Below are 23,846 nucleotides of genomic sequence, written 5' to 3'. Positions count from 1 at the left end.
AATTCTCCCGCCAGACCTGCTGGTAAGCCTGAGATTTGGACGCCTGATGTCTGCTAAATTAACTTGAGCAAGGTTACAAGGCCAGGCTCGGGCCGCACGTTAATCGCTTTGACTGAGTCTGGTTATTAATATATTAAACAGTGAATATTCGTCTGCTTATGGTTGCCGTGCCGCCTTAAACCGTTGGCTGTGAGGATCCAGCCGCCCATCTGTCACTGCCGCTACCCCCCCCTCCAACTCTCTCTTGCACTCTGCCAATTTTCTTGTCACTTTTACGTGCCTGAATCCCATCCGTCTGCGGATGATAAGTGTCCTCAAAGCCACACAGACCCACCATCTGCATCCTCACACCCCAACAAGCTCACGTCTGGACTCAGCACCATACAGACACATATTCAGGGCACTCCTTGTGTAGGACACTTATAGGTAGACTGCCATGCCTGATGCCAACCATCCCATGGGGTGAAGAGTGACAGTATCAGGATGGGGAATCACATTGGGCACCACGGTCACTACATTCATGTGGATGGCATTCCAAGAGTAAGTATGACATCTTATTTCTAGTCACCCTTCTCCTCAAAGTACTAAGATGTCCCTCACCTCACCTCCAAAAATTCCGAAACCCAAAGCAGTGGCCACATATGTTGGGTGCCGACCATCTCCATGAGGCTGCCCAGACTTGTCTCCCCAGACTTCCTAACTAGTGAATTAAAAAAAAAAATTGCCCCGTCTTTCTAGGAGTCATATATATTGTAATGGTATCATTTAATAGACCATAAAATATACTGAAAAAGTACAATTATGGTGATACCAAATTTATATAGTTTTTTTTTAAATTCTGCTTTTAAAAAATAAACTTTCTCTAAAGACAAAAATAGTTATTTGTCACCATATTCTGATACACGCCACGGTTTTATTTTTTTTATCAATTGGGCTGTATAAGGGCTCTTTTTTATGGGGCAACTGTAGTTTTTTATTAGTATCATTTTGGGGTACATACATCATTTTGATCACTTTTAATTCCGTTTTTTGGGAGCTGGGATAACAAAAAAATCATCAATATTGATTTTCTGTAATTTTTTATGATGTTCACCATGCAGAATAAATATTGTGATATTTTAATAGTTTGGATTTTTACAAACATGCTGATACAATATATATACGTGTTTTTAAAAATTGTTTAGATTTTTATGAGAAAAATGGAAAAGCGGGGTGTATGTTTAATATTTGGGGGGGTTACTTTTAAAAACTTTTCTTTCATTTTTTCCCAGGGGACTTGAACTTGTGATCATTTGATCCCACTACTATATACTTCAATACTTCTGTGAGATTTTCTCCTTTTTTGTTTGCCTGTGATTGAAAAACAACAAATATGACCCCTGCAGAGAACCAAAACTTCACAATATAGAAATAGAGCAGGAACGTTGTTACTACAACGTAATGCTATGTGATAAGGGTATTTGCCACATTTGATGGGAAGGCGGATGGAGCTGATACACGGGCTGCGTTCTCCTGTTTACCCAGCAGACGGCAGCAGTCACATTACAGATTGTCTTTGTATACAGTACGGGTGTAGTTACAACTTCCTGGAAAGTTCTTTACTTTCAGCCTACTGACCAATAAAACCATTTGACCCATCTCTTTTATATAGCACCCACATATTCTGCAGCGCTGTACAGAGACGGTCATCGGGTCGTCTTTCTATTGGCACTCATAATATAAAATCCAGATGAACCTTTCAGACGGTTTTTGAGGTGTGAATCCATGTAGACGTAGTCTGCGGTCGGCTTCAGGCCTCGCTCACACGGGCTACCAAATCACCGCTACAACACACAGTATGTGAAGCCCATGGCTTCTGATGGGTTCCTTCACATGAGATGTTTTGTAGCCTGGAAGAACCCATTGGAAACTATCAGCTTCACATACATGCGTTTGTAGTAATGATTTTGTAGCCCGTGTGAAAGAGGCCTTAAGCCCTAGACCCTGGACACCAGTGCTAACCACTGAGCCACCGGACTTCATAGATATTCATCAATTCCTCTTGACGGAATTTTTACATGACAGAAACTTTACTCATTAAGTCTAAATACCTTCCACATATGTGACTGATATCAGTCGCTTCTCTTATAACTCTCAAGCACTGATATAACCTCCAGAGATATCATATATGTGAGTGATACCAGCTGCTCCTCTTATAACGCTCCAGTACTAATATAACCTCCAGAGACATTAACATCATATGTGATATCAGCTGTTCCTCTCATAACACTCCAGTACTAATCTAACCTCCAGAGACATTTATACATATGTGACTGATATCAGTCGCTTCTCTTATAACTCTCCAGCACTGATATAGCCTCCAGAGATATCATATATGTGAGTGATACCAGCTGCTCCTCTTATAACGCTCCAGCACTGATATAACCTCCAGAGATATCATATATGTGAGTGATACCAGCTGTTCCTCTTGTAACGCTCCAGCACTGATATAACCTCCAGAGACATTTACATCATATATGTGACTGATATCAGTCGCTCCTCTTATAACTCTCGAGCACTGATATAACCTCCAGAGATATCATATATGTGAGTGATACCAGCTGTTCCTCTTGTAACGCTCCAGCACTGATATAACCTCCAGAGACATTTACATCATATATGTGACTGATATCAGTCGCTCCTCTTATAACTCTCCAGCACTGATATAACCTCCAGAGACATTATATATGTGAGTGATACCAGCTGCTCCTCTTATAACGCTCCAGCACTGATATAACCTCCAGAGACATTTATACCATATGTGATAGATATCAGCTACTCCTGTTATAACTCTCCAGTACTGATATTGTTAAGGTTGTGCATCTGGGACCTGTGGTTTTACAGGCTTCCTTGTGCACACCTTCACAGGTAGGGGTTAATTGAGCTGGTCTCCCTGGTCTACAGCACATAAATACCAGCAAACTCTTGTGAGAGAGTGCTGGCCATTTTATTGCCTTATGTATCACTGTTTATGCATGCTTGTCTGAAGTGTCCCTCTCTCCTCCCCTGAAGACAGTCTGGACACCTGCTGTCCCTCACCTCCTTGTGTTCTGGGGTGTGTGCATTGTGTAGTGTGCGGTACGGTGACCACACAGGTGCAGGCGACCTGCAGGTTTCTCCCTATCCCTGGGCAGGTGCGGCCTCCAGACGACTGATGTCCTATGTATGTGTCAGACGGGTATAACCTCCAGGGTGATGCCTGACAGTGATCCCTATGTCAGCACGGTGGCTGACTCTCTATTCCCCTGGTGTGAGGACACTTGGACTGGCTATGGTTTACCATCTGTATGCATGTGAGCTCTGGGTGGCGTCTGTGTTGTAAGCACTTCTTTTTATATGTTGGTGTGAACAGTGACTTGTGTTGTATGTCTGTGCAAGTGGCCAGACATGTGGTGTGTACAGTCCTGTTCTATGTGGTATGTGTTACATTGTATGTTGGTGTGAACAGTGACGCATGTCAGGTCTGCGCAGGGTGCCAGACGTGCTTTGTGTGCAGTCCTGTTCTGTGTGCAGTGTGTGTGAACAGTGTTGTGTCCTGAGTGTTTAGTGCTTCTCTCCAGCTCCCTGATCAGAGATAGCCAGGTCATTAGAAGAAGACAGTGGGACCACCTTTATCGAGGCGATGACTCTGCTTTTAGGCAGGGGTGCCCCACTTTCCCTGATCAGTTAGGGATAGTTGTCCATTCAGAGATGCAATTGGTCCATGCAAGTACTATATGTGTGTGTTTGGGGTTTTAAATGGACACGTTTGCGTCCGTTCTGAGGAGTGGCACTGTTGTGCACCAAACGGATGTAAGAGATATAACCTCCAGAGATAGCATATATGGGACTGATATCAGTGACACCTCTTATAATGCTTCAGCAGTGATCTAATGTCCAGAGATATCATATATGTGACTGATATCAGCCGCACCTCTTTTAACGCTCCAGCACTGATCTAACCTCCAGAGATATGATATATGGGACTGATATCAGCCGCTCCTCTTGTAAAACTCCAGCACTGATATAACCTTCAGAGACATTTACATCATATGTGACTGATATCAGCCGTGCCTCTTTTAACGCTCCAGCACTAATATAACCCCCAGAGACATCATATATGTGACTGATATCAGCTGCTCCTCTTATAACGTTCCAGCACTGATATAACCTCCAGAGACATCATATATGTGACTGATATCAGCTGCTCCTCTTATAACATTCCAGCACTAATATAACCATCAGAGACATCATATATGTGACTGATATCAGCTGCTCCTCTTATAACGTTCCAGCACTAATATAACCTCTAGAGACATTTACATCATATGTGACTGATATCAGCTGCTCCTCTTATAGCATTCCAGCACTAATATAACCATCAGAGACATCATATATGTGACTGATAGCTGCTTCTCTTATAACATTCCAGCACTAATATAACCTCCAGAGATATCATATATGTGACTGATATCAGCCACTCCTCTTATAATGTTCCCGCACTGATATTACCCCCAGAGACATCATATATGTGACTGATATTAGCCGCTCCTCCTATAACGTTCCAGCACTGATATTACCCCCAGAGACATTACAAGTCTCCAAAGTCACCAGAGAACATCCTGTTTTGTGGAAAAAGCCATTTATTGGATTTACGTCCCTTTGGAAACCCCCTGTATATATACCTCCAATAAAAGATATTGCACGTAATGTGAAAAGAGCCAAACTAATAGATGGAGCCTGTATATTGGATGGAACTCCCCTTTAGGTCTCGTTCATGCGGGCTACAAAATCCCGCTACAAAATCATCGCTGTTTTGTAGCCTGAAAGAACCCATTGGACACCCCGGGCTTCACATACAGGCGTTCTGTAGCGAGGAGATGTAGCCCGTGTGAGCGAGGCCTTAAGATCATAGATCCCTATAAAATATTCAATAATCATTATCTAATAGTTATGAGGAGGATGTGAGCCGTGGAGGGTTTATGATATGGTCGGATACATGTGGATGGCATTGGGGGTCCAGCAGTATTTTCTGTATCCAGCGTTATAGAGCAGATGTCTCAGGGGAGGAGGGGGGAATATTAATAAAGCAGATGTTCTGAGAAGTCAGCGAGGAGACATGTGATATAATCTGTATTATCCTCTCACGGATGATCTCTGATCCCCGCACATTCCACCTCTGCCATCAGTCCTCTGTGAGCCTTCATCATCTCAGCAGCCACCTCCTTCTTTCATTACTTCGCCTTCTTTTCTTCATTTCCTACTTGTGTTCATCTTCATCCTTCACATCCCACTTCTCTTCATTTGTCACCTTTCTACCTTCTACTAATAGATTGTGACCTTCCCTTATTTTCTGATCCCAAGTCCTGTACCTGCCGGGGTTCCTTCAGAATCAGATATTATAGTTTGGGGTTTCCCTCTTGGCCATTTGGTTTGGTTCTCCCTTATAGGCGAGAAGTGTCACGATTCTACAAAAAGGTGGGTAATTAGTGGTGGATGGATGGATGGACAGATATAGATTAGATGGAAAGATATAAGCTATAGATAGATATGAGATACAGATAGATATGAGATACAGATAGATATGAGATAGATAGATAGATAGATAGATATGAGATAGATATGAGATAGATAGATAGATAGATAGATAGATAGATAGATAGATAGATAGATAGATAGATAGATAGATAGATAGATATGAGATAGATAGATAGATAGATAGATAGATATGAGATAGATAGATAGATAGATAGATATGAGATAGATAGATAGATAGATAGATAAGAGATAGATAGATAGATAGATAGATATGAGATAGATAGATAGATAGATATGAGATAGATAGATAGATATGAGATAGATAGGAGATAGATAGATAGGTAGATAGATAGATAGATAGATAGATAGATAGATAGATAGATAGATAGATAGACAGACATGAGCTAGTTGGATGAATAGATAGATATTAGATAGATATGATATAGATAGATATGAGACAGATAGACCGATATGAGATAGATAGATAGATAGCTAGACATTGGAAAGATATGAGATAGATAGTACATGTATGATATGTTTCATGAGGTTTGTGGCCCCTATCTAATGTATAATTTCACTTCTGACCACCAGGCGGCGGGAGCGGTGTCTCGGTTCCGCCGAAAACTTACAGTAACCGATCCAGAGTTGACATTGCCGGTTATAACCTTTGACTCTGGCATGCAGGGACTTGGTCCAGCCTGTATTTTTCTACGTAAGGGCATTGCTGAGAAGCAAGGGGTAAGTACACGGGTCAGCTGTCCCCCTTCATATACCTGATATAGCTGAGCTGAGTTTGTCATTTAGCTTTATATTTACCTCTGCTACATCTGCCATGCATGCACATTACCGGCAGATTTATGACCCTGCCGTTCATTATTACATGTCCCTGCGATCTTTTTGAATCCGTCTATGAGACAAATGAAGCTGTTCACGACTCCCATCATTGTGGGTAGCGTTAGAATACGTCATTGATACCTGAGCCCTATATATTCCGGCGGGTCCGTCCACCTATCATGATGATGTGGGTTTATAACTCTGTTTCTCCATGTTTGATGTATCTGTATGTTTTTGTTACTATCTTCTTGTATTGACGGGGTTTATGTTCTGCCTATAGTACTGATATCTGCTCCTCCGGCTCTATAGAGCAGCGCAGTCCTGTACATTATGGTCCTTTCCATCTGCTGATTGTCTGTGTTTGTAGCAAGCGCCGACTGACTTCCAGTATAGCGCAATATGTCGATCGGCTCTCGATGTTGTTTACATGCAGCAGCGAATTATCACTACAGGGACAAACAATCTTTAACCCTTACACTCTCATTTCTTCTCTTTCTATAGTACCGGGAACTGGGGACCGATGAGATTGAAGGTAAGAGTCCGTTAGCGTCAGACCACAGAGCATTAGTGAAAGTTGTCACTGAGGGCAGCTGACTCTGAACAGCGGGTTAAAGGGGTACTGCCAACTGGAACGTTTATGGCATATCTACAGAGTATGCCATGCAAGCCTGACAGACGGGTCCAGCCCTGAGACCTGCATGTAGCCAAGCGCTGTTTCTATAACTCCTCTAGAAGTCAATGGCAGTTACGGGAACGGTGAATTATGCTGTTTACATGACTTGGGAGCTGCGGTAACAGTGTAGATGGGGTTGTTACACTGGTTTTGTAACTCCTGATAACTTGTATGGAAGTTATGGAAATAGCGTAGTGAAGCCCACTTGGCTGTTTCTGTAAGTCCTCACCGGCCACCTCATCTAGTTGGGCTGGGGGCAATTTGAACCAAACTAGAGATAGATGCGGGTCACAGAGATTGAACCTGGATCTATCAGACTTTCAATGCCCCTTTACGGTTACATTCATGGACCCCGACTGCTCCCATTGACTTATAATGGGGTCCATCCAGGGTCCATTCCTCTAACAGCAAGATTAGCACTGCTTGCAGTTGAGTCGCTGACAAGACTCCAAATTAAAATGGCCATTATCTATATCTATATATATCTGTTGGGCACTAATTGGGACTATAGTGGCAGCCTTATTGGTTATCACCCAACTTTCCCAGAATCAGATATATCTACGGAACATCTGAATAGAATAGAATAGAATAGAACAAGTTGACAACAGAAGACGATTCAAGACCCATCGTATATTCGGGTGTATTTACATGGGTGATTTTCACGCACGGCTTCTGTGCGTTACGAGATGCACAGAAATCACGTGAAAAGAACTCATTATTTTGCATGGATTGAGTTACAAGGCCGCTTTTTCTCGGACTAAGGGCTCCGGCACACCGGTGATATCAGGATGTGATGCCCGGACCGATATCGCCCTCGCAATCCTTCTGAAAACCCCTGGATGCGAGTCTTTTCGCCTCACATCAGTGCGAGGGTTCCCTTTAAAAAGCATTGCACTCACAGGGAAGAGGGCCGGTTCACAAGTGCCGGATCGGTCAGAGTGTCTCCGGCTGATATTACATGCGTCCGTGTAAATACGGGCTTATCGACTTGTATGGGGCTTATTTTCCTTTGGGGGCGTTTATGATGATTAACTCTGCCCTGACTTTGCCGATTGTAGAACTACGCGATGCCTTTGTGGAGTTTGACAAGGACAAGGACGGCTTCATCACTTGCAAGGACCTGGGGAACCTGATGAGGATCATGGGATACATGCCCACTGAGATGGAACTTATAGAATTGTCCCAGCAGATCAACATGAACCGTAAGTAGTGCAGGAAATGCATGCGGATAGGAGACAGGACACTTGGAGACGTCTCCTAGATGCTATCAGGGAAGGAGGATACGAATTAATACATTGCAGGGCTCGAGAACTGAAAAATTGCCTGGAGCCATCAGCTCAGAGACGGCAACATGACATTTATAGTTACTGCATTTAAATACATATTAATATAATGAAAAAGCCTTCCTGTACCATAAATCACATAGACACATCCAGTATGCTGCCCCAATATATTCTACACAGATCAGCCAAGGCTGTCCTCCCAGCAATCATCTACACATCCAGAGGGAGGCGCCAGTATAATATACGCAGTGCCACACCCTAGTAATACATGTCCAGGGTTCCCGCCCCAGCATAACCCCATCCAGCACCCCTCTTACAGCAGAATAGCCACATTCAGCACTCCCCCCCCCCCCCCCGTTGTATAATCACATTCAGAGCTTTCCTCTCACCTCTATTCACAGGAGCCACCCCTGTAATCACAGGAGCCACTTGCACCCCAAATTCCTCAGTAATCAGAGGTGCCATTTGCATGCCAAATTTGCATCACACCTTCCCCAGTAATCATAGCACAGCTCATATTTAGCGGATGTGCACTTGCTCCTGGCGAGTAGCATACATGTCAGGAAATAAGTCTTCTAGCAGTCATGTACAGCATATGGAATGTCTGCTAGATGCAGAGTACATTTTTTCTTACTGCAGCCACATTGGACCTGGTCGCAAATGGCAACAAGACTGAAAAATCTTGTTGCCATTTGCAAAATCATATTGCATTAGCGACAAAATTGGATTCCATCTGGAACCTTACAATGTGATTTAAAAGGAGGCTCCATTCATCAGATGTTACACTAGTATTCCCCATGATGATTGACAGATTCCCTGATTTAGAAGCTAGGGGTGAGGACAGAGTCTTATTTTAACCATTTAGTTAGTAAAAATGATGAGAGGAGTAGTGAGGCTGGATGGGGATCCTCCTCTGTTACCATGCCGTGCCGTCACCATCTTTCATTATCACCTTTTGTCATCTGCAGTTGGAGGTCGTGTTGACTTTCAGGACTTTGTTGACCTGATGACTCCTAAGCTGCTGGAGGAGACAGCTGGGATGATCGGGGTGAAGGAACTAAGGGATGCCTTCAAAGAGGTGAGAGGCTCACAGACTATTGGGAAGCTGGGTGACAAACAATTCAGTTTACTTGTCTGGACCCACCAGTAATGGCAAAGTCGGACAACTCTATAATGTGTATGGGAGAGCCGGAGGAAAGGGATGACTGGTGAACAATGGTTGCTAAAAGTGTGTGGGCAGCTTTAGGCCACCATTACTGCTCCCAATGAGGTTGTTGCCCAACTTTCCTAGACTTCTGAATGGTAAATGTGCCAAGGTACACAACACTATGGTAGCAGGGGATGTAGCTTTGCATAACCAGATCTTGCCATTCTGGAGCCTGGGGAAGATGAGTGACAACAGCCATGGGGGCTTTCTATACGGCATGTGATAAAAGAAGCCTATAGGTACACCGGCTCGACAGTTGCCCAAAATCATTCGGTTGAGCGATTATTTGGGCGGCTGTCGGCCCGAGTAAAGGTACCTATAGGCCTCCGACATACTAGGGTTTTTTTGTCATTGCGTCGGACGTGAAAAAAATGGAGGACAGCATGCGGAATCATTATTCAATGAGGCAGATATGGAGTGCGTGAAAAAAGTCATGGCGTATCATACTCTTGCCGAGAACAAGGACATACATCTGTATATCGGTGTAGTGTCTGAGGCGAGCTGCGCCCCAGCCAGGCGCACCGCGGACACATGGCAAGTGTATCAGAGGCATAAGCCTCAGGCTCTGGGATCACATATATGAACACTGGTGCAGGCAAAAACTGGAAGCAACCAATCATGTTCCAGTTCTCGTTGGTTTCTTTGGCGCAGCAAGTTATAACCGCGTGTTTTAATATATTCCCAGTTTGACGCGAATGGCGACGGCGAGATCACGTTAGATGAACTTCAGCAGGCCATGCAGCGACTTCTCGGAGAGAAACTGACCAATAGCGAGATCGCTGATGTAGTCCGGGAGGCGGATTTGAACGGAGATGGGACAGTGGATTTTGAAGGTAGGGAGAGGCTTCCCATATCCTGTACTCCCCGCCTCACCCCCCGCCGTCCGCCCGATTACATTCACCCTCCTCCTCTCTCTTGCAGAGTTTGTTCGTATGATGTCGCGCTGACACTAGAAGTCTATGGACATGAAGGACACCCGCTCTCGTCTCACCCTGAAGATGCCATATATCGCACCGGCCTCCGCCTGATGTGTAGCTGTGTATAGGCGCCCCCTGGTTTTATATCTATGATCTGCACCTCCACCATTATGTGAATAAATAAACTCTACTCTCTTTTTGTAACTTGTGCCTGCGCCGTGTTTAATAGGGGGTTAGGGTCAGTGGTACGTCTTGGATGTCTGGGGGGCTTGGTGGGAGTATACACAGCAGTGCTTGCCATAAGGGGACTTCTATATAAACCCTCTCATGCCACATCTCATGCCCACTGCCCATGGATTTCATGATCCTCTCCCTACTGCCTGGTGGTCATAGTACTAAATACATTTCCAGAAATACTCTGTGCTGCAGTGAGCATGATGACGATCTGACGGTCCAGGACAATGATTGGCTCGGATGCTCGGACTGCAGCCCCATACATTACAAATAGGCACATTTGGTGTCCTTGGTGAATATTGTTAGGCGGTGATTCAATCATTGGCATCCATGTTCTTTCTGTTGTCCTCATGGCAGAGCTGCGCCAAAGATTGACCTCCCAGGGACCAGTTGCATACGTACATATAACTGCATTTCAGTGCTAACTGTTGGGTCCAGGGAGGGAGGGGGGCTTGGTTAAAGGGATATTCCGGTGACTCAAAGGGAAAGTTATGCTTCATAAGGTGATAAGTGGTAATTTTGCAGTATAATGTTATAACGTGTTTTACAAAGCTGCAGGGACTTGGCTTTACCTGCCGGCCCCTGGTTAGTTCTCCATTGGTATCCAATGTTGACCCAGTAAATAATGTCAATTCCATGTTTACCTTGTGGATAATGTCCAGTCCCTGCTGATGTAGTGAGTCCTGTAGATTCCCTGGTGATCTAGTGGATAATATCCAGTTTCTGGTTATCTAGATGATAGTGTTCATTCCCTGCTGATGTATAATACCCAGTCCTGCTGAGCTAGTGGGTAAAGGGCGGATCCTTGTAATTCAGTGGATAGTGTCCAGTCCCTGCTTATGTACTGAGTCCTGTAGATTCCCTGGTGATCTAGTGGATAATATCCAGTTTCTGGTTATCTAGATGATAGTGTCCATTCCCTGCTGATGTATAATACCCAGTCCTGCTGAGCTAGTGGGTAAAGTGCGGATCCTTGTGATTCAGTGCATAGTGTCCAGTCCCTGATGATCTGCTTGACAATGTCAATTCCCTGGTAATCTATTGGATAACATCTGCCACCTCATTATCTAGGGGATAATGTCCAGTTCTTGGTGATCCAGTGGATAGCATCTGGTGATGTAGTCAATAATATCTTGTTCTTGACGATATAGTGGATGATATCAATTTCCTGGTGATCAAGATGGAAATGTTCTGTTCCTGATTATCTAGTGGATAGTGTCGATTCCCTGGTGATCTAGTGGATTACATCTGTTGCCTGTTGATCTAGTGGATAGTGTCCAGTATCTGATGCTCGATAATGTCCAGTCCTTCGTGATGTAGTGGATAGCATCTGCTGCTTGGTGATCTAGTTGATAAAGTCCATATCCTTGTGATTCAGTGGATAGTGTCCAGTCCCTGATGATCTTGTTGACCATGACAATTCCCTGGTAATCTGTTGGATAACATCTGATACCTGATTAACTAGGGGATAATGTCCAGGTCTTGGTGATCTAGTGGATAACATCTGTTGCTTGGCGATCCAGTCAGTAATATCTAGTCCTTGGTGATATAGTGGATGATGTCAAGTTCCTGGTGATCTAGATAAAAATGTCCATTCCCTGGTGATCTAGTGGATAACATCTGTTGTCTGGTGATTTGGTGGATAGTGTCTGGTCCCTGGTGATTTAGTGGATCACATCTGTTGCCTGGTGATGTAGTCTATAATATCTAGTCCTTGGTGATATAGTGGATAGTGTCCAGTCCCTGGTGACCTGGTAGATTATGTGTAGTGCCTGGAGTCCAGTAGATCCTTCCCAGGGCCCATGCTCCTTGAAGTCATGGAGTCATTGAACCCTGTGGGCTCATTGCTGCACAGAACTGAGCTGGTGGAAGGACCTGATGTGTGAGGGGAGATATGATTGCAAGCTCTTGTGACCACAGGCGGTTGTGAAGGAATAGAGCCAAACTGCATAATGGAAAATACAGGGAAGTGACTGAGAACGGGACTCCCCTAATCGGGTCACATGACCACTGACTGCGTGCGGCTTAACGGAGAAGATGGGATATGAACGCCACAATTCTGGAAACTGCGGATGAAGAATCGTCACAAGTCGGAGAAGTAACGATGTGAAATAAACAGAGGAACAAACAACATCTGCCAGATCCTCGAGCCCCCCAGACCCCCAGACAGCGCCCCCCGGCTACTTATCTGCTGTTACCCTGTCAGTCAGATCCCACAGTTCTGTTCGCTCGGGTGTTACTCACTATTAGCCGTGTAAGTGCGGCCAGCTTCACACGAGCGCTGCGTATTAGCGGAATGAACAATGCTTCTTTGTGTGCGCATTAGCGTATTTTACTGCACTCTATCCGGGCACAAGGCATGAAAAAAGCTGCCCTCGCTTACAAGGCTAATTAGTCTAATGAGTTCCAGATGTGTTCTGCTTCCTGCGCAATAATCCTGCATCTCCTAGCGTATTGCGGGCGCATTTCTGCATCCCCATTGACTTCTATGGGGAGTCGGTGTGCACATGCGCAGGAAAATACACAGATGTGAGCGAACCCGCTGAAATCACGGGGCTCTATACTCTGGGTATTGTGCGCACCAATGAGCTCGCAGATACGCCCGCGTGAATCAGGCCATAGGGCGTATTTACACCGGTGCGTGCCTTATCAGTCTGAGACGCTCCTAACAATATCGCACTTGTAAACCTGCGGGGTTTTTTACGCAGGTGTGATGTTTTGTAAGAAGATTGCGCTTCATCGCTACACTTGTGATTGTCACGAAAAACACGCAAAAAATGGTATGCTGCTCCAATAGCAGGACAGAGCATTGCAGCGCATGAGTCCCACATTTACTGGCGAGCGCATTACGGTTTTTTTCTCCAACAGGAAAGACCGGGCGACCCTGTTCATCCTGAGTGTCCTCAATAGACGCACAACACGGGATACTGCGCCCTGCAGGTCACGCCGCGTTCTCTCCATCTGGGGGGATCGCAGCGAGAGAAGAATCACCCATGTAAATACATCCAGTGGGCTCTTGTAGATGCGCCCAACCATGTTACCAGCACGCTGCGGGGGTGTAGACTAAACATTGGCCGCGGTACAAGATGGCGGTACGGGCGCTGAGTGGAAGCGCATGGAGTTTGTTATAGTCTGATGAACAATATTTCCTGTTTATGATGTCTGTCCGCTCGCCTCCCGCACTGTCCGCTCACCCCCCACACTGTCCGCTCGCCCCCCACTCTGTCCGCTCGCACCCCGCACTGTCCGCTCGCCCCCCGCACTGTCCGCTCGCCCCCCGCACTGTCCGCTCGCTCCCCACTCTGTCCGCTCGCCCCCCACTCTGTCCGCTCGCCCCCTGCACTGTCCGCTCGCTCTCCGCACTGTCTGCTCGCCCCCCGCACTGTCCACTCGCCCCCCGCACTGTCCGCTCGCCCCCTGCACTTTCCGCTTGCCCCCCGCACTGTCTGCTCGCTCCCCGCTCTGTCCGCTCGCCCCCCACACTTTCCACTTGCCCCCTGCACTGTCCGCTCGCCCCCCGCACCTCCCACGGCTGAGGCTGGATTTTCTCCTGGAGAATTAACCTATTTTCCCATTTGGAGAATGGCCCCCGCCGCTCCCCTCCTCATCCTCACCTGGCCGGCGCTATCTAGGTCACCTCCAGGCGTGACAGATGAGCAGCAGATTTGTCTGCACCGTCCTTGTCTGGACGGGATTCACCCAAATGTCCTCAAATGTTGTCTCTCTTGTAAAGGTCTGCGGGGGACATCACCCAGCTTTCCATGGACCCTGAACAGCACATAGACCTGTATAGTCATACAGAGTGACATCCCTGCGCTGTCCCGTCCCACACAGGCGACAGAGTGACAGCCAGTGATATCACCACTCAGCTTTCCACGGACCCTGAACAGCACCTAGACCTGTACGATAGTCATACAGAGTGACATCCCTGCGCTGTCCCGTCCCACACAGGCGACAGAGTGACAGCCAGTGATATCACCACTCAGCTTTCCACGGACCCTGAACAGCACATAGACCTCTATGGTTATACAGAGTGACATCACTGCACTGCACCCTCCCACACAAGTGACAGAGTGACAGCCAGTGATGTCGCCACCTAGCTTTCTACAGACCCTGAACGGCACATAGACCTGTATAGTCATACAGAGTGACATCCCTGCGCTGTCCCCTCCCACACAGGTGACAGAGTGACAGCCAGTGATATCACCACTCAGCTTTCCACGGACCCTGAACAGCACATAGACCTCTATGGTTATACAGAGTGACATCACTGCACTGCACCCTCCCACACAAGTGACAGAGTGACAGCCAGTGATGTCACCACCCAGCTTTCCACGGACCCTGAACGGCACATAGACCTCTATGGTTATACAGAGTGACATCACTGCGCTGCTCCTGAATTCTGACCTCCCATCAGCACGGTACAATACTGTCCGCTGCTCAGTGATACACGTTTTGTACTCTTTTGCCCCCTGGGGTCTCGTCTTTCTGTTTCTCTCAGACACAATGGCGCTGGACCTGGCCGCCTGCTGTTATAACCATCTGCAGTACGGAAGGCGAGTTGTGGGTTCGGACACGTTGGAGCTCCAGAGTTGTATTCAGCTGACTGTGCGGCCTCTTCTGATTCCTGACATCCTCCTCCGACCCCTTTCGGTGATGAGTTGTTTCTATCTACAAGATTATGGTGCTTCTTAATATCCATTAGCACGATGCTGACAGATCCACCCCGCGTATACGAGCTCCCATGATGCACTGCCAGCTACTGCATGACTCCTGGTAACTTTATAGAAACTGGATTTCTATATTGTACGGCGCTTCATGGAAAACAATGGTCCATCTGCCATACTGGAACTAATACTCTATTCACATCTGCCTCGTGGCCCCTGTTCACGGCCTTCAGCGCCGATCCGGCATGAGGTGGCAGACAACTGTCGTGCGTGCAGGAAGCGACACAGACCATACAAAGTGCTAAGACCAACTTTAGTCGCAGTTAGAGATGAGCGAGCGTACTCACTAAGGCAAACTACTCGAGGGAGTAGTGCCTTATACGAGAACCTGCCCGCTCGTCTCTAAAGATTCGGGTGCCGGCGGGGGGCGGGGAGCAGCGGGGGAGAGCGGGAAGAAACAGGGTAGAGGGGGAGATCTGTCTCTCTCACTCTATCTCCCCCGCGCTTCCCCCGCTCACTCCTGCAACTCACTCCCCGCCGGCACCCAAATCTTTAGAGATGAGCGGGCAGGTACCCGCATAAGGCACTACTCGCTCGAGTAGTTTGCCTCAGCGAGTACGCCCGCTCATCTCTAGTCGCAGTGTTACAGCGGGTGAGTGCCTGAAAGAATACTTCTAATAATACACTTAGTCACAGAGGTCTGTGGTCCTAACCGTACTGAGCTGACTCTATTGTAGCGAGTCTAATGGTCAAAAATAAGTTCTGTGGTTCGACGCGTTTCAGCCGCTTAATCAGCTCATCGGGGGCCTATTATGAACCAGTTTATTGCTGCAATACCCGTACCCGTTGCAGGGACAGTTAAAAGATAGCTATGCTACCTGATCCTATAAGAGATCGATATCCCTAATTCAAATCTCAGTACAAGAATTATACTATTAGGTATCTATCTGGGTCATATCCGAGATTCCAATTAGGGCTCGGATATTTATACCCTGGCACTTTCTTCTTGCGTATTGCTAAACTGGTTCATAATAGGTTCCTGAGGAGCTGATTAAACGGCTGAAACGCGTTGAACCACGAACCACAGATTTTATTTTTGACTATTAGACTCACTACAATAGAGTCAGCTCAGTGCGGTAAGGACCACAGACCTCTGTGACTAAGTGTATTATTAGAAGTATTCTTTCAGGCACTCACCCGCTGTAACACTGCGACTAGAGATGAGTGGGCGTACTCGCTGAGGCAAACTACTAGAGCGAGTAGTGCCTTATGCGGGTACCTGCCCGCTCATCTCTAAAGATTTAGGTGCCGGCAGGGGAGAGCGGTGAGTTGCGGGAGTGAGCGGGGGAAGCTGGGGGGGAGAGAGTGAGAGAGAGATCTCCCCCCACCACCCTGTTTCTTCCCGTTTTGATGGATCGGGATGCATATAGGGATATGTGCCTTCGGATATTACTGGATAAATCTAATTATCAGATCCTGAAGGAAGATCCCACTGACACCTTTCTTACGGAGCTTCGAAATATTTTGACGAAAGCCAAAATGGATGACTTAATTGATGATAATGAATTCCGGTATCTATTCTCACTCACACCTCAAATAGCTACATTTTACGGCTTACCAAAAATTCATAAAGGCCTAAACCCCGTTAAGGGACGACCTATTGTTGCTGGGAATGACAGCCTGACTCAAGGCATCAGTACTTACCTAGACATTGCACTAAGACCATTTGTTGAGTCTCTGCCGGCTTATATTAAGGATACAACGGATGTCCTCAAAAAACTAGAGGACATAATCCTACCCCCGAATGCGAAACTGGCAAGCCTCGATGTTGAGGCGTTGTACAGTTCAATACCGCATAGTGGGGGCCTTAAAGCCGTAGAATACTATCTGAACCAGAGGGGCACACATTTGAAACAGCATAACAACTTGCTAATGACCTTATTGTCCTTTGTTCTCACAAAAAATTACTTTCTCTTCGAGGGGAGGTACTTCCACCAGCTCAGGGGTACGGCTATGGGGAGCCCTTGTGCCCCCAGCTATGCCAACCTATACCTGGGCTGGTGGGAGGAGACCACCGTATTTAGTGAGAACAATGAGACTTGGACCCCATTTATTGACCTTTGGGTCAGGTTTATCGATGATGTGCTTATCCTCTGGACCGGTGAAATAGATGACTTTCATACTTTTGTCAGCCATCTAAATAACAATGATCTGGGATTGTACTTTACCGCCGAAATTGATCCGCTCAAAATCACGTTTCTGGATTTGGTCATAAATAAGATGCCGAACGGATCGTTACAAACATCCATATTTCGTAAAGCGACAGCTACCAACACTCTCTTGCACTGGCAGAGTCACCATCCCACCTCCCTGAAACGCGGCATACCCAAAGGGCAGTTAATTCGCACGCGGCAGAACTGTTCTTCTGATGATGATTTTATGATCAAATCTCAGGAGATGAGCCGTAGATTTATCAACCGAGGTTATCCAGTGGAGGTGGTTGAAAAAGCTGAAACGCATGCAAGGAGTGTAAAAAGAGATGACTGTCTGAAAGCAAGAAATAGAATGGATGGTGATGCCAAGATCCGAATTATTGGCACATATGATGACCAATCCAATGAAGTCCGACAGATTTTGAACAAATATTGGCACATACTATGCAAGGATACAGATTTAGTGGGACATCTCCCAAATAAACCGTTGATCACATACAAACGGGGACGCAACTTAAGGGATCGACTAGTCCATAGCCATTTTTCGGTACAGACATCCACGAAAACTTGGCTTGGGTCCGATCTCCCGAAAGGGTCTTTTAGGTGTACCGGCTGTAAGGCATGCAAGTACATGAAACGGGGTGGGAATTTCTCTAGCTCTTCCACTGGTCTGACTTATCAGATAAAGGATTTTATTAATTGCAGATCCACTGGTGTGATATATAAAGCGACCTGCCCGTGCCCACTTGACTACGTAGGCAAGACCATCCGCCAATTGCGTAGACGCGTACTCGAACACATCGGAAATGTTAATCGAGGTGATAAGACGAGCTTGGCAGTGCATGTACGTGATGTACACAATAATGACCCAGATTGCATCCAGTTTCAAGGCATTGAGATAATTAGACCAAATGGAAGACGGGGCAATTTGGACAGAATGCTACTACAAAAAGAAACACGGTGGATTCACCGATTGGATTGCTGTAGTCCCAAGGGCTTAAATGATCAGCTATCCTTTGCAGCTTTTATATAATTTTGTCCTGGCAAGATAGTGATACCATCCGGCAATATCATCAAGCACTAATGGAACGTATTGATACTATGGCGTGCAACGTCCATGTGCTATTTTGATGATGTTGATAGATATATATATAAAAAAACATACGATCGAGCTTTTTATTTTGTATGCTGGACGTTAGCTGTAAAAAATATATGTGTATGAGTTCTAGATATACCATCATCACTGAACTTCTTTGAACTATCATCTGCATATTGGGACAGCTATATTGTATTACTATCTTTGATATGAGGGCAACTGCCTTGTTTCTATCTATGCAGCAATCTTATTGCCCCAATACTTACTCTTTTTCCATCTCTGTAGTAAGTAATTACCTTTACACTTACCTGTTTCCTTGCATGAGTGTGTGTCTAATAACTTGCATAGAGAAATATATGTTTATTTCTAATTCACTTTATTCATTTCCCCTAGTTATAATCTTCATCACACCAGAATGATTATCGCCCTGTTTTGGGCCTTATTGAGCCCCGCTTCACCTGCACATTACGTGCGCAGGGTCTGCAGAGTGCCCCGATGCCGCCGCGTCCTCCATTTCCTGGTTGGCGCTGGTTGGCATCCACGGACGCTGTGTGAGTCTGCGCATGCGCGGGATCTCCATCATCGCGAGATCTCGGTACCGGCAGTGCTGAGTGAAGGAGTGAAGCAGATTGGCCGAACGGGGACGAGCCCCTCACTCAGGGAGGCGTGGTTTGTTCTTTTTAAAGCCCTGTCAGCGGGCTACTTACCATTGCTGCTCAGTTATACACAGCCGGTCAGGCTGTTCACATCTCTATCCGTTCGAGATTAGCTATCATTACTGCACAGTCTTTCATCCATGACTGTTGCAGTATTAGGCTGACTTATAGATGCAATCATTCCATCTAGATTGCAACTAAGATTACCATCCCTATTATTAGCTAAGTGTGCTGCACGGTCTTATATCTATGACTGCACAGCACTTAGCAATTTTTGATGCAATCTCCTTATTCTGGCTTGCATCAATCTATACCATCCTGATGATACAGCTCTATGATTGAGCTGTTGAAACGCGTAGATGGTTCTATGTTGACTCTATTGGAGATGGTCTCATTTGATTGAGTAATCAGGAGTGAGTCTTTCTAGAGACCCCTTACTGTTTGTTCATCACTGTGCTATCAAGTGAATTAATAGACTAAGCATCAGGCATGCATGCGCATCAAATCAGTCTTGCCCTAGATGCTAGTTCTATTTGAGCTATCCAAACGGATTTTAGTAAAAGATCGGCTGTTAGGCGATTGTTGGACTATTAATTAGTCCGGCCTTTCATACCAGATCATTTAGTACTTTATAACTTATGAACAGCTACACGGCTTTATTTTTCGCTGTCACTGTTAGAAGTACTTAATGCTTATTCAATATAATTGAAATAGGAATAAGCACGCTCTGGCAGCTTGGTGTATTGCTGTTAGTAGTACATCTTATCTAACAGGTATACACCATAGTTACTGATACTTAGGACAGTGGTTACATATCCTCCTACCATGCAACGAGTTTGATGCATACCATTCAATGGTGGAACTTTTGCATGTCATAACCATTATATGAGCATGCATAGTTTCGTCACTGTTCTATCATCAGGGGTGTAGCTCCTGTCTCTATTTTACTACCACCTAGGGTCGTGGGTTGACAGTGACAAGAGTTCAAATATCCCCTAAGTAACAACTCTGTGGTAGCTTACCCCTATAGTTTGTGGATTATTTGAGCATTCAGCATCAAATTATCTTGTGATCATAGTATCAATATCACAGATATACTAGATCAACCTCAAACTATTGGATGAGATATAACAAACTACTGGATATATAGTGGATGTTGTTACACGGTTGACACACGTTTAGACGACATCTACTGTGTGGGGTATCTTCGCTGTGCTAAACACTACATCACATGGTAACCACAGTATCACATAAGTCCTGGGTATCAAACGTACGGTACGGTGCCATTTGGTCGTGACAGGCACGATATATATCTTAGATTTATCACGCCTTTTGCATAAAATATTTTAATTTTCGTAAATAAAGGTTATATTTTATATTATATTATTTAGTGGTTCCCTCGGTGATCTACTTTTGGTTCCTTAGGGAACTTTTCTGTCTCGGTGACAATGTCTGTCTTGTAGCCTTTCATTATTTAGCTTCAGCTAATAAATGCTATATTTCAGGATCGTATCTGCGGAGGTTTTGTATTTCGTTTCCGATTCTCCTGCCGTGGTGAATCACATAATGGCTATAAAACAATCGATAGGTTTCATTTGCTTGCGTTCTTAACTAAACAAATGGCGCAATCTACATAACAGAGCAAGAGAAATCCCTAACGAACCCTGGAAGAAATTGAACTAGCAGTGACTTGTGAGATCCTGCAACCTCAAGATGGCAGCAGAATTGTGAATGCAGCTCTGGATGTGACTGGAGTAGACCTGAGGTAACATAAGGTGACACAAGTAAAGGGCAGCAGCTCCCATTTATGGGTTGGGGGAAGGTAATCCTCCAGGATGATGTTTGTCCTTCTACTTATCACATGCCGCAGCTCAATGTTTAACACAGAGCGTGATCCGCGGTTAATATCTGAATTATAATTCGCTTCGCCCCCGTCTTTCCGGGAATCTTCCACTAGAGGCAAGTGAAGCGGAGCTGACAGTTACTTCATTAACACAACACAAATGGCGGCATGCACAATACATTTTACAGAATCGGTCGCAACTTCACCATGATGAGGAGATGACTTGTACTCTAGTCACATCCGAAGCTGCATTCACAGTTTGTCTGCCAGTAACCATCACAGCTTATCTAGGTCCCACGATGCACTGCAGATCTCCTCCCTTGCCTGTTTAGTCCTCTGTAATGCTTCATTTCACCAGACAGTCGCTGGGGGTCCTTTTCAAAAGATGGATTCCGAAAACTAACTACAGCGCAGCCCTCCCTCCGCCAACCAGAAGTAAGGTGATGGAGAGGAGTGGTAACTGACATCTAACACGTTCGTATGTTACCCGCGTATTACGCGTGCTAAAAGCCCATTGACTTCTATTGCGCCACTCACACCCGTGTGCTCCTTGATGCGCAAACACGTGCAAGACAAGGCAGGTCCTATTTTTTTGTGCCAGCGAAATGAATGGGCGCAAAAAAAAAAAAAAACGTGCGAATCAGCCCAATGAAATCAATGGCTTCTATTCTTCGTGTTTTGCGGGCAGGATTTTCCCGCATGCAAAATCACGGTAAAACGCGCTCGTCTGTTTAAGCCCCAATACGCGCGACACACGCCTCCGTGTAAGTGAGCCCCAAAGGCCACAAACGAGATATCTAGTGCAGGGGGGTCCTATATGTGTAACTGGGACACATGCTACTCATACTAATGTAGCAGAGTTGAGTTTGTCATGTAGCACATAGAACACAGGGCAATAGGAATATGCCTGTTATGGCCGTGTAGATACAGTGCAGCGTGCGGGATATGGCGGTGATATGTGAAAAGTGGCATTGGTGAACACACAGGAAGTTACGGGCGGACGGGGGTGCAGGGGTTGGGGGGGGGGGGCCTGCCTCCTGTGTTAAAGTGCACCGAAGAGAGGATGAATGATCTATGAAGTGGGTAGCAGTGCACAGCTGCAGAGGGGTGAGCATACACGCCGGGGGTTATCCTGCAGCCTGATGGTTTATGGTCGGATCACTGAGCAGCTGCTATAGGACCTGCTGTATGAGGCCTCCTTCACACGCACGATTTTCTGCAACAAAGTTACAAATAATCGCGTTTAATAGGACCAATGGTTTGGTATGAAAAACTTCAGATCAACGATTTGTAGCTGCGTCAAGAAATCACACCAAAAAAGACAGGACATCGGCGGTAGGACCCAGCTACTGAAGTTCTATGCTGTGTGAAAAAATGGGTCTTAACCTATCTTGTTGCAGAAAATCACAGAAGCCTACATGGACTCCTATGGGAGATTATGCGAGCCGGACGGGAAAGGGGGATTAATTCTCTACCAGGGTGGATGCCAGGGTTCCCCTGCAGGGGTGAAGAAGAAATTCCCCAGCAGCGGGGAGATAGGGAGGAACCGCTACAGGAGAATTTCTTCTCCTCCCCTGCAGAGGAACCTCTCTTTCCCCGCTACGGGGAAATTCCTTCTTCTCTCCTGCAGGGGAACCTGTCTCTCCACGCTACATGGGAATTCCTTCTTCTCCCCTGCAGGGGAACCACTCTATCCCCGCTGCAGAGTATTTCCTTTTTCTTCCCTGCAGGGGAACCACTCTTTCCCCACTACAGGAGAATTCCTTCTTCTCCCCTGCAGGGGAACCCCTCTCTCCCTGCTACAGGGGAATTCCTTCTTCTTCCCTGCAGGGGAACTCCTTCTTCTTCCCAATTGTGTGAATGGGTAATTTCACCACGCTCGGGACTTCACCCAATTTTCTGCAGCGCTAGCTTAGATTGTTTTGCTCAGCTAGCTTCTGTGTCATTTTGTAGCCTGTGTGAATGAGCCCTTAAATGCGTATAGTGTGTGTTGTGTACTTCCTTCTGTCATCTCTCAGCTGTGAAGCATGAGTCTGCATTGTGCTTTAATGCTGTCACCTCTCAGGTACGATGGATGAGTGTGCATTGTGCTTTAATGCTGTCACCTCTCAGGTACGATGGATGAGTCTGCATTGTGCTGTACTGCTGTCACCTCTCAGGTACGATGTATGAGTCTGCATTGTGCTGTACTGCTGTCACCTCTCAGGTACGATGGATGAGTCTGCATTGTGCTGTACTGCTGTCACCTCTCAGGTACGATGGATGAGTCTGCATTGTGCTGTACTGCTGTCACCTCTCAGGTACGATGGATGAGTCTGCATTGTGCTGTACTGCTGTCACCTCTCAGGTACGATGGATGAGTGTGCATTGTGCTGTACTGCTGTCACCTCTCAGGTACGATGGATGAGTCTGCATTGTGCTGTACTGCTGTCACCTCTCAGGTATGATGGATGAGTGTGTATTGTGTTGAACATACAATAGTGATGCAGATTTAAATTCCATTCAGGGTCTCTGGAAAGCTGGGTGACAACTCCAATGGGGACAGAGATAACTCATGGGAGTCATTCCCGGTTCTTGTAGTTGTGTTCTGATTTAAAGTGACAGTACACCATAACCTGGACTCAGTAGGGAGCGTTGCCACCTGTGGGTGGTTAATAGATAGCAGTG

General features: G+C 46.0%; 1 protein-coding gene across 2 annotated transcripts; it reads left to right on the top strand.

Moving 5' to 3' along the window:
• The first annotated feature begins 415 nt into the window (after positions 1-415).
• Positions 416-10,630, top strand: LOC136577649 (calcium-binding protein 5-like). Of its 2 annotated transcripts, none has more exons than XM_066577558.1 (7): positions 416-540; positions 6,148-6,294; positions 6,892-6,922; positions 8,122-8,265; positions 9,315-9,424; positions 10,239-10,386; positions 10,475-10,630. In XM_066577558.1, the coding sequence occupies exons 1-7, from the start codon at positions 484-486 to the stop codon at positions 10,498-10,500; spliced, it is 663 nt and encodes a 220-aa protein (XP_066433655.1). In that variant the 5' UTR covers positions 416-483; the 3' UTR covers positions 10,501-10,630. The 2 variants fall into 2 exon arrangements, with proteins under 2 accessions (XP_066433655.1, XP_066433656.1); XM_066577559.1 differs by lacking the exon at positions 416-540 and adding an exon at positions 5,354-5,496.
• The last annotated feature ends 13,216 nt before the right edge of the window (positions 10,631-23,846 follow it).

Source organism: Eleutherodactylus coqui, chromosome 8 (assembly GCF_035609145.1).
Source record: "Eleutherodactylus coqui strain aEleCoq1 chromosome 8, aEleCoq1.hap1, whole genome shotgun sequence".
Taxonomy (NCBI): Eukaryota; Metazoa; Chordata; class Amphibia; order Anura; family Eleutherodactylidae; genus Eleutherodactylus; species Eleutherodactylus coqui.
This window is presented reverse-complemented; position numbering and strand designations above follow the sequence as displayed.